The following is a 12,329-nucleotide window of genomic DNA, read 5'->3' as shown; positions in this document are numbered from 1 at the left end:
GTTTAACTAGTTTAATATGGTATTTCCATTTTAAGTTTTAGTCTATGTATACAAAATAGGTATGCAAAATAATAATAAAATTCCTAAATTCCACACAATTTATGTTCAAAATACTTTTGTCTTCAAAGGTGTAAAAAATTGTAATAATCTTTCCAATGAACTAAAAACTATTAAAAATTATATATCGGTAAATAAATTTTAAGTAAATCTAAAAACAATATTTTGAGTTTGTCCAAATTTTTGTAGACAAGGACTGACGTCACTTTCAGCTTTTTCAGAGTTAGGTTTCAGCTCATTAATTTCCATGTTTTCCATTCTTTATTTAGATTCTTAACTTTTAATTACTCTTACAAATTTTGTTGATTTTTAATTTTATTTCCATTTGTAAATACTCACTACAAACTACAAACTTTAAAATATATTTTTTTACTTAAATTTTCATTATTAAATAACTTTCATTTTTGTTTTTTTTTCCTTCTCTTTTTTATACTTTCATAATTAACCTAAAATATAATTGCTTTATAATATGGAAACTTCACTGGTCAATTAGAATTAAGTCTAATTGTGTAACATATTAAACTTTGTAACTGTACTGTATGTTTCCTAAATAAAAGAAGAAAAAAAAAAGACGAAGAGAATATTCGGTTAATATATCGTATGCTTTTAATTAAAAAAGTTAAAGTTTGAGTACCGATAAAGCATCAGACGATTCGAATTGTAAGTATGAAACAAAAAGTTTTTCGATTTACCATTGGTCAAAGTAGAGCACAAATGCTGAGGAAATGAGGGTATGAAGACCCCGGGGGTCGATTATTCCCGATTGAATTTTGCCAAGACGAAAATGTATGGATTTGAGAAAGGATTGCTACCAATATTGTTTCTTTTGTCAGCGAAATAGAAAAATGTTTTATAAAGATACGATATGTAAGGATTAGTGAGGGGCAAACAAGTAACAATTACCAAACAATTCGATATTATGTATAACCGAAACATTTAGCCAACTATGTGTCCCCACCCTTCCTAACATACAATGTAGACACTATGACTGACCATTGACCATGCAGTTTTCTCATAAGTTTTAAGTAAGACATAGAACGCATTATGCGTTATGCTTAATGTAACTTAAGATAAACAATTGGATCTGCAGTCAAAAGTATGATGAGATGTGGTAAAAGGTAAAAAGTATTTGTTGATCGAAGTTCAAAAGAGCAGGCTACACAGTGAGAATGTCTAACAAAATACAGAAACAGCGTGTTCTTTAGCGGAGACTAAGGGATACGGGGCACTAATGAAATATTCGGATGATAAACGGAAATTTCCTACTGGATATTTTTTTTAGTCTCAAAATAGTTTATTAGTTGTAATAAAACTTTAACCATGGAAATGTAAATAAACGAATTATGAACATTTCTCCGCATTCTGGAAAAAAGGTTATATGTAGATTCATTTTGAAATAAATACATTATGTTATCTTATATGTTGTTTTAATATTGTATTTACGAACTTAATAATAGTGATGGACTGGTTTGGTTTTTTTTCTATTATGATGCAGGTAGAACCGATATTTAAATTTAAGTATAATTTTTATTTATTTTATTATTAAAATTTTTCATTGATAAACCCTTACGGGTTACATACATTTAACAAAATATTTTTACTTTTAAAATTCACATTTAACTGTTAAGAATAATATTTTATAATTTTTTGTTAAGGTTGTCTTAATCTTTTGTTTAGTTTTGACTGGTAGTTTATTGTAAATTTTGATCCATGGTTTATTAGTCTCGATTGTCCTTTTCTTGTTTTAAAAGGTTGTATATGATATTTTTCTGATGTTCTCGTATTGTGTTCATGTTTCCTACAGTGTTTTTCAAGTTTTAATTCTTCGTCTACAATTACATCAGCGGCTAATTTATGAAAAAAAATTAAGGATTCTAGTTTAAAGAGTTCAGTTGCATTTAATTGTTTAGTTTGTTTAAAAAGTTCTTTAGTTGCTGTCAGATAGGGTAGGTCATATACTAACTTTAATATTTTATTTTGCTGTCTTTGTAGTCTATTTATGTTATTTTGGTTTCCTGTTCCCCATAGTAGTTGCATAAAAAATATTTTTGTTTTTATTTTTTTTCCGTTTTTTGAACAAAGTTTTTGATTAAAAAAAAAAAAAAATCGATAATGTCGCCACTTTTCCAATTAAATAGTTGATATGAATTGTCCATGTCTAATGTCTGTCTATTGTTAGTCCCAAGTATTTAACAAGTTCGATTTCAGTTAGTCGTTCATTATTTATGTAAGCATCTACTTTATGACATATTTTCTATATACAAAATGAATAATATTGCTTTTTTTTCATTAAGTGTAAGTAAGTTTGTGTTTGTCCATTTGGTCATCATATTAAGGTCTTCGTTTATGTCATTGTTTGTTAATATGTCTGTTTGATTTTTATAGAATAGTCCAATGTCGTCGTTAGTAAAAGTAATAAAAGTCAAATGTAAAAAAAACATTTTTTTTTTAGAACCTTGTTTCCCCTATGGGACATTTTCTCTACTTTATATGTACACTTGAAAATTATAACAAAAAAATATTTCAGAGAACAAAACATGTTCAATTTTGGAATAAACCAAAAGATTTGTTGATAAGGGTTCATGTTAATGCTGAATGCGGACTGCGCAATACCAGGTGAAGTGGAAAAGACAGGGGAAGCCCTTTGTCCTGCAGTACACAAATATTCTGCCGTCATAGGAAAGAAGGACGCATCTAACATTTTTTTCGAAAATGAGTTAAATGCATATTCGGAATCAGGGAAAAATATGCATCTACTAAAAATACATCTATCTTCCTAAAACAACGACCACCCTATTATTTTCACTAATAAATGTTACTTAACTGCAAAAAGTCTTGAAAATTACTAAATATAAAAGGCTGTTCTGACTTATATAATTATTAAAGACTGATTAAAATACATATTTTTTCTTCTATTCCGTTTTTACAAACATTTGATATGAATATACCTACTCGTTTTCTATTAAATTTAAGATCTGCTGGTAATTTTGAAGTTAATTGATTCTTAGGTCGGTGTTACTAGTTTGAAAAATAGTTAATGGCCAGTAACGTCTATTTTATTAAGTTGAGTAGAATCAATTGGCATATTTACACAAAAAAAAAGACGTTTACTTAACAAAAAAAGCGTTTTTAGCTAGAAACACCTTTTCATTAAAGTATAACATATTTTCTTGTACTTTTTTAAAAAAAAATAAAAAATAAAAAAAAAATATATATATTCCGTTAGGGCAAACCATAATACATACTGTCGCAAAATAATATACTTTTTTTTGTAGTATTTTTCACAGAGCGAATTTTTCAATCTCCGAGTTACAAAATATTTATTTTCTCCGTTTTTTGTTTTATGTAGTAACGTCCTTCTTTCTTATGACGGCAGTCAATTAGCCAGTAATTGGCTTATGATAATTATTTTAATGAATTGTTATTTTTCTTTTAATACACCATACAATGCGATAATGACAATTCTCAACATGTACAAAAAGGGTTTTTATATGATTTAATTTCACCAGCGAAGAGACCCAATCAAATTGGTTTTGACTTTACTCTCATTAAGTTAAAATGATACGATTTGCAAAATCATATACTGCGGAAGCTCGTTTACTTTATAAGGCATCAGGTATTTGACGTCTTGGACATTAACTGCTGATAGTTTTCTAGCAGTTCTTGTTAGAACTACGCCACGTGAAACTGACCTGTGAAAAAATACAAGAGTTTTAAGCCCAAAGAAAAGCCTGAAGGTTGTTTGTAGACGCTATAGGTCGAACTAAGGAGAGGACATCAAATGGTAAACTTAAAACTCTGCTACAACCATTTTAGCTATTTAATTAATATTTTTATATTCCTTACAAAAATAACCAAAGCAAAAGTATTGCTGAGTTAATAGATTTCATATCCATAATGATAACTGTTAAAATAATCGCGATTATAAAATACTCGTTAAGATAATCTCGTTTACGAAATAATCGTTACTAAAATAATTATGAAAATAACGTTAAGTAAATCAATCGTCGAGATTAATGAAGTGCAAAATAATTGGTTAAGTTAATCCAATTAAATCATTTTGTGTAATAATTTATACAAAACCCTTATGGATTAATTATTAAACTGTATAATTTGTTAAATACACACCAACTTATTTTAATTTTCGAATGCTGGTTTGCTCCAAAAACAAAAGTTGATAATTAAAAATCCAAATTTATTATGATAACAAAAACAAACAAACTATTTAGCCCCCGCAGAAGTAGACAGAGCGGATTGAAGGCTATATACTCTGTCTGCGTAGAGACCTCGCTTCCTCTCTATGTTCATACATCTTCTAATACACGCACTAATTCTAACGTCTTTTTTGGTTTTCCTCGTTTTCTACACCCTTTAACATTTGTTTTGTTAATTTTTTAAGCCGTTATTTCACCGTTTATTCGTTCCACGTGTCCAAACCAACAAAGAAATCATTTTTTGAGTTTGTCGACAATGCTTGTCTCAGCTTTATATAATGCACAGATCTCGACATTTGTGCATCTATCGTACATAGTTTTACCAAAGGTATTATATTCAATATTATATCTGAATTAATGGTCTTTATTATTCTTTTCCCGATTCAATTTATATATTTAATAGCGGTCCAACTATTTACGTTTACTGGTTAAACACGACCCGTATACGGGGCGTGTTGAACCAGCTGACGCTCTTTTGCAAATATTACAATATTATGATAAATCTACGAAATACTCTACTAAATAACTCTACAAAATAACTCTACTCTGTATTGTTTTCTGCTGTCATTCAAAAGTCAGAATATACAATAACTTATTTTATTTATTAAGGTTCACAAACAATAAACAATACACGGGACATGTAATAAAAATCTAATTTTTTTTATATTTCGATATTTTTCATCAATTATTTCTAAACACAAAATGCACAAAAACGTAAAAATTAAATGATTATTATAATTAAATTACATTTTAAAATTGAAATAACACTATTGTAACGGACGGTTAAATATGAGAATGAAATGCAATAATATAGTTAGGGCCCCCGGTATCTGTAGGCTAAATGTTGGACCCACAATAAAGGATGAATATTCCACTTTCGGGTCTGACTTTAGCGATACCGGGGTACTATAGAGCAGGAATTTGTGTTACAGGCCCTAAAAAGGGCCTGAATCTAGACGTTTGACGCGTCATTGCCCTAACATGCATATTTGTATTTGTATAAAGACTAAGGACTGCCTTAAAAAAGGCATTTTGTAATTGATGTAGCGCGTGCGGCGGCTCCCAGCGAAGTGACCGGGCCGAGCGCCGGCACCTCCCTATATGCACTTTGGGGAGGCGCGCCGGCCGGGTATAGTGGGAGCGGTATTTCCCCCCCCACTCCCGTATTGGCCTAACGCCGGTTCGGACGCAGGTAGCGGGAGCCCGCAACACGCCCTATATAATGTGTACATTTACAACAATAAATATTGAGTTCGCCTCGAGACATCAAGTTAGTCTGATCGTTTCATTTCGTCACCCCGCCCGACCTCCCGCTCTACTACTGGATCTACACCTTGGACTTGACCATCGCTTCACCCCAGGACTACGAACCAGTATCTTCCACCGACCTACGCAGTGACACCGGACTTGAGAGGAATTTCGAGACTACATAACTTTCGGGATTTACGACCCCGAGAGCGACGACGGCAGCGAGACACGGCCAACACCTACCCCTTGCTACAGGATTGTGGAATACAGTCCAAACTGTTACTTGTACAGTACAGTTTCTGGTCCTTCGACTCGCCGGATTGTGATCTTCAGCTGCCATCTACTTTGAGTCTTCAGCCGAGACGAATCTACGATGCCCGCCTCACTACGCTCTGGAAAGAACGCCGAGGAGCAGCCCACCAAGCCCGTATCGGATGGAGATTCCGATTCGGAAGGTGACATCACTCTTCAGGAAGAAGCAACCCCCTCGCCGACTGCGACTGACGAGACGCTGCAGAACAAGAGATCTGAGAGGCGTCGGGAGAGAAGACACTACGAGAAGCAAATCAAGCAATTGATGTCGCTTTTGGGAACTACAAGCAAGCCAGCCGCTCAGCCAGACACCGCGCAACTCGGAGCGCGGACCGCTCTGGCCCAGGCGGAGAAGGAAGCTACATCGAGCGCGCCCCAGGACCGGGACGCGCTAGTCATTGATCCTGTCTACCCCAAGAGGAACGAGCCTTTCTCTGAGGAGGACAATCAAGAGGCGAGGCCGAAGGAAACGGCGCGCCGCAACACAGAGAGATGGGTCGAGGAGCACACCAACGCCGAACCAGCCGACCGTTTCACGCTGGCACTCGAGGCCTTGCTGGCAAAGCAAGGAGGGAATCGAGGACAAACCCAGGAAGAAGAAACACGCATCGGCGCCATGCTCGCTCGACAGGGGAACGCCAGGGAGCTACAGGACTTCAGCGGCAGCCCCGTGCATTGGCCGGCATTCTGCGACCAATTCTGGGAGTCTTCAGAGCTGTGCCAACTGACGGACCCGGAAAACCTTCTCAGGCTGAAGAAGGCACTCAAAGGGCCCGCCCGGGCGCTAGTGGAGGGACTACTAGTGGAATCAAAGGATGTTCATAAGATCATGAGCACCCTCGAGACGCACTACGACCGCCCGGACGTCATCATGAGCACGCAGTTGGACAAGCTGCGAAAATCACCGCGACTGACGGCAGAAAGCACCATGGACGATTTAGTGGAGTTCGCGATTGCCGTACGGAACATGTGCCTCACGTTGGAAAAGAGGCGCAAAGAACACCTGCATTCGGACGAACTGCTGAACGAGATGGTGCTTCGACTCCCGTTTTTCACGCGGCAACTCTGGGTGATGTCGCGGAAAGGAGCTAACAAGAAGGCAACACTTCGCGACTTCGCGGACTGGATCATGGTTTTCGCGGACAACGCCAAGGACGCCTGCGCCTTTGAAAAGACGAAGTTACCGGCGCGTGGAAAGGAAACAGTGTTCGCGGCGACGGAATCACGGCCAACAACAGAATCAAAGTGCGCGAAGTGCGGCCGTAGCGGTCATAAGTTAAGTGCATGTAACGAGTTTGCGAAGATGTCGTTATTGATGCGACGAGACTTTGTGCGAAATAGAAAATTGTGTTATCGGTGCCTGAGTGACGGACACCGAGCAAACCAGTGCCGAAGCACCGCTAAGTGCAACGTGGGTACGTGTACAGCGAACCATCACAAGTTATTACACAGCGAGCCGCGAGTGAATAGCGCGGACAGCGTTAGTGAAACCGCAATAGTGCCCGACGGGAATCAGTTCGTCGGGGTAATGAGCGGACCGAATAGTGACTCGAAAGTTTTATTAAAAGTGATCGAAGTGGAAATAAGCGGACCACGGGGTCGCGTAACAGTAAACGCGATGCTGGACGAAGGTTCCACTATCACGTTGATAGACAATGAAGTCGCGAACAAAGTGGGAGCCCGCGGACGTAGTGATGTTATCTCGATCCGCGGAATCGGTGGAAATAGTGCAACGATAGACACGCGCCGAGTGCAAGTGAACATAAAAGGAAATAGTGACATTTCATATCGCATCGGAGCGAACACAGTGCGAGAATTGAACCTTCCACAAGCGCCGTGTGCACGCAGTGGAACCGCGAACGGTTCGAGAATTGTCAAGCCACAAATGATCATCGGGCAAGACAACGCTGGCGTAATAGTGTCGCGGGAAGTGATAACGAACGGTGATGAAATCCGTTCAAGAACCTTGTTAGGCTGGGTGACTCACGGTAGAGTCAACGGCAGCGCACTGGCGCAAAACAACATTACGCTCGCGACTATGAGTAAATCAAAGTGCTCTACGGTAGTGAATCGCGAGTGTAGCGGGCTTGTAATGCCGCCCATAACCGCGGCAGTGAATCGCGACTGTAACGGGCTAGTAATGCCACTCACAACCGCCGCAGTGAATAGCGAGTATAGCTCGCCAGTAATGCCGCTTGCAATCGCGGAAGTGAATAGCGAGTATAGCTCGCTAGTAATGCCGCTTACAATTGCGGAAGTGAATCGCGAGTGTAACGGGCCAGTAAGGCCGTTTGTAACCACCGAAGTAAATCACGAGTGCCGCGGACAGAACGAGCGTATCGTGTCGGAGCTACCCACAAGCCCGACTGACAGTGATAGTGCGCAGCAAACCAAGTGCTGCGTTAATTTAGCAAGTCTTGTAAAAAATAACTTCACAATCGACTCGTTGGGAGTAACGAGTGCCACGCGCGTTGACAGACAGATAACGCGCGCATACGCGATCATGCAAGCCACGACAAAATCTCTTCAGGATGGACATTGGGAGACTGGACTCTTGTGGAAAGACGGAGATACGTGGTTGCCCAACAATAGGCAACACGCTCTCAGCCGCCTGGAAGGAGTGGAAAGAAAATTAAGAAATAACAGAGAGCTTGCCGCCGCATATCATGAGAAAATGAACGGATACTTACAAAAGGGATATGCATCCGAGGTATGTGAAAGTGAATTAAATAACGTACCAAAGAGGTGGTACCTGCCACATTTTGCGGTCATTAATCCGAAGAAACCCGCCAAAATACGGGTAGTCTTCGACGCCGCAAGCAAGTATAGAGGCGTCTCTCTCAACGACAAGTTAATGGCCGGACCGGACCTATTATCATCGCTATTGGGAAATATGTTTCGATTCCGGGAGGGACATATAGCGCTTGCGGCGGACATAAGTGAAATGTTTTTACAAATAAAAATCACAAAACAAGATCAACTCGCTCAACTTTATCTCTGGCGAGATAATCCGGAGTCGATGCCGAAAACCTACAAGATGACGTCAATGACTTTTGGAGCCGCGTGCTCACCAAGTTCTGCGCAGTATGTGCGAAATACAGTGGCCGAACAGAGTCAGAACGAGTTCCCGGAGGCAGCGGCGGCATGCAAATCCAAATTTTATATGGATGATTATTTGGACGCCATGGACGATGCCGGCGCTGCTGAGAAAATGGTCCGGGAGGTATCCGAAGTCCTACGCCGAGGCGGGTTTACACTGACGAACTGGGCTAGCAACAAGAGTGAAGTGCTCAGTTCGGTGCCGCCTGAAGCGCGCGCCGCGCCGGCCACGCCGATATACCTAACGGAAGCGCACGAGACGGCCGGCGCTACAAATGAATTCACAGGACGAGTCCTGGGAGTGACTTGGAGACCTGCCACAGATGAGTTTATTTATCAATTCGACGACCCACTCGGCCAGGGTAGCGACAGTTGGCCCACTAAAAGGGAGCTGTTGAGTGCAGTGATGCGAGTTTTTGACCCGGTCGGATTCCTGGGATGTCTCGTCATCCGCTCTAAGATGCTCCTACAGGATGTATGGAGGGCTCAAACCGGATGGGACGAAACGATAAGAGAAGATCATAAGACTAGATGGCAAAATTGGATCGCACAGTTAGAAAATTTAAATTGCGCCATCCCCAGATGCGCCATAGTAAGTCGGTGGAACCGCCGAGAACTACATCTATTCAGCGACGCCTCGGAAGTGGCGATCTGCGCAGTAGCTTACTACGTGGAGAACACGACCGAGGGCAAGAAGACCACCTTTATCAGCAGTAAATGCAAAGTGACGCCGTTAAAGGTGATGTCAATACCGCGCCTTGAGCTACAGGGCGCACTCATGGCGGCCAGACTGGCGGCCACCATCAGGAGAGAAACCCAGTGCGCCATAGAAAAGGTGGTTATCGCTGTACCACTCGCTCTGCTTTCTTTCCGCATCGCATCCGGTCGGAGCCGGCGTCATCTTCTTTCTCGAGGCCATGATTCTTCTCCTTGCCGGAGGTAGTCTGGCCCCTGGAACCATAACTCCTTCGAGGACAGGTCGAAGCGGGCGGTCGGTACGAGAGATGGCCGCCCGCTTGACCTGTCCCTCGAAGGAGTATGGTTCCAGGGGCCAGACTACCTCCGGCAAGGAGAAGAATCATGGCCTCGAGAAAAGAAGATGACGCCCACTCCGGACGATGCGATGCTGGAGAAGAAAGCAGAGCGAGTGGTACTGGCGATAACCACCAGCGAGGCGCTACCCGCGCCACAGCGATTCTCGTCGTGGAATCGCTTGATAAGGACAACGGCGTGGGTACTGCGCTTCGTGAGAAAAAGCCGCCGAAGAGACGGCGCCCGCGAAGTTGGCGAACTGACGGCCGGGGAGCTAGAAAATGCTGAGCTCCATTGGGTCCGTCAGTCGCAAGCGGACGCTTTCGGCGGCGATATACCTACCCTGAGACGGGGGGAGCGACTCCCTACGCGGAGCCGCCTATACGGGCTGACGCCGCACATAGACGACAAGGGTGCCGTGCGAATGGGAACACGCTTGAGGAACACAGATACATCAGAAGGACTGAGGGCGCCTATAATATTGGATGGCGCCCATAGATATACCCGCCTGCTCCTGGAGGAGTACCACAGACGAGCCGGGCATCCGGGGACGGAGAGAGTGTTATGTGACGTGAGACGTAACTTCTACGTGCTCAAGTTACGAGGGACGCTGAGAAATATAAGTCACAGATGCGCCATCTGCCGAGTTCGGCGAGGACGAGCCGGCACACCGCAAATGGGCCAGATACCGGAGGCGCGAGTGGCCAGCTACCAACGACCATTTACTCACTGTGGGTTGGACTACTTTGGCCCCCTATATGTTACGATAGGGCGACGCCGGGAGAAGCGATACGGTGTCTTATTCACCTGTATGACGACCAGAGCCATACACCTCGAGTTAGCATCATCCCTGACAAGTGACGCGGCCATCCAAGCCATCAGACGGATGACCGCTAGAAGAGGCCAACCGAGGGTGATCCATTCCGATAACGGAACAAATTTCCACGGCGCCGACAGAGAAATGCGAGAATCAATTGCTGATCTCCATAATGACGCCGCATTCCAAATAGAACTTGCAAATAAAGGCGTAGAATGGAAGTATATACCGCCATCCTCACCGCATATGGGTGGCGCGTGGGAGCGACTAGTGAGATCAGTTAAAACCTCCCTAGTCGCTATCCTCAAAGAACAATCTCCACGAGAGGAGACCCTGTTGACGGCGTTCGCCGAGGCCGAATTCTCGGTAAACAGCCGTCCCCTTAGCCATGTGGCGGTGGACCCCGCAGATGAAACCCCATTGACTCCGAACCACTTCCTAATTGGTTCGGCCGGGGCACGCACACATCTCGCCTTCTACCCCAAAGAAACGGAGAATATCTGCCTGAGAAAGCAGTGGCGGATAGCCCAGCAACTAGCCGACAAATTTTGGCGACGCTGGCTGGGCGAGTTTCTGCCTACACTAGCACAGAGGAAAAAGTGGCTCGATAGATCGGAGCCATTGAAAGTCGGCGATCTTGTAGTGATCGCCGACCCTTCATCACCCCGCAACCAGTGGACAAGAGGGAGGATCATGGAGACACGACTGGCTGCCGATGGACAGGTGCGGACCGCACGAGTTCAGACGGCGGCCGGAGAATATGCCCGACCAGCGATCCGGCTCATCCCACTACTGCTAGAGGACCGTCCAGAGAAGAAGATGCCCCCGCAGCCGAACAGCGTGGCATCGGGGGGAGTGTAACGGACGGTTAAATATGAGAATGAAATGCAATAATATAGTTAGGGCCCCCGGTATCTGTAGGCTAAATGTTGGACCCACAATAAAGGATGAATATTCCACTTTCGGGTCTGACTTTAGCGATACCGGGGTACTATAGAGCAGGAATTTGTGTTACAGGCCCTAAAAAAGGGCCTGAATCTAGACGTTTGACGCGTTATTGCCCTAACATGCATATTTGTATTTGTATAAAGACTAAGGACTGCCTTAAAAAAGGCATTTTGTAATTGATGTGGCGCGTGCGGCGGCTCCCAGCGAAGTGACCGGGCCGAGCGCCGGCACCTCCCTATATGCACTTTGGGGGAGGCGCGCCGGCCGGGTATAGTGGGAGCGGTATTTCCCCCCCCACTCCCGTATTGGCCTAACGCCGGTTCGGACGCAGGTAGCGGGAGCCCGCAACACGCCCTATATAATGTGTACATTTACAACAATAAATATTGAGTTCGCCTCGAGACATCAAGTTAGTCTGATCGTTTCATTTCGTCACCCCGCCCGACCTCCCGCTCTACTACTGGATCTACACCTTGGACTTGACCATCGCTTCACCCCAGGACTACGAACCAGTATCTTCCACCGACCTACGCAGTGACACCGGACTTGAGAGGAATTTCGAGACTACATAACTTTCGGGATTTACGACCCCGAGAGCGACG

At 43.1% G+C, this 12,329-nt stretch overlaps 1 protein-coding gene across 1 annotated transcript; it reads left to right on the top strand.

Moving 5' to 3' along the window:
• The first annotated feature begins 5,892 nt into the window (after positions 1-5,892).
• LOC148283129 (uncharacterized) lies at positions 5,893-11,640 on the top strand. The gene is made up of 2 exons (XM_088223985.1): positions 5,893-9,777; positions 9,874-11,640. Exons 1-2 carry the CDS (start codon positions 5,893-5,895, stop codon positions 11,638-11,640), a joined length of 5,652 nt encoding a protein of 1,883 aa, XP_088080111.1.
• The last annotated feature ends 689 nt before the right edge of the window (positions 11,641-12,329 follow it).

The sequence above is a fragment of the Micrasema longulum genome, unplaced genomic scaffold, assembly GCF_059751315.1.
Source record: "Micrasema longulum isolate JH-2025_06_02 unplaced genomic scaffold, ASM5975131v1 h1tg000260l, whole genome shotgun sequence".
NCBI classification, from domain to species: domain Eukaryota; kingdom Metazoa; phylum Arthropoda; class Insecta; order Trichoptera; family Brachycentridae; genus Micrasema; species Micrasema longulum.
This window is presented reverse-complemented; position numbering and strand designations above follow the sequence as displayed.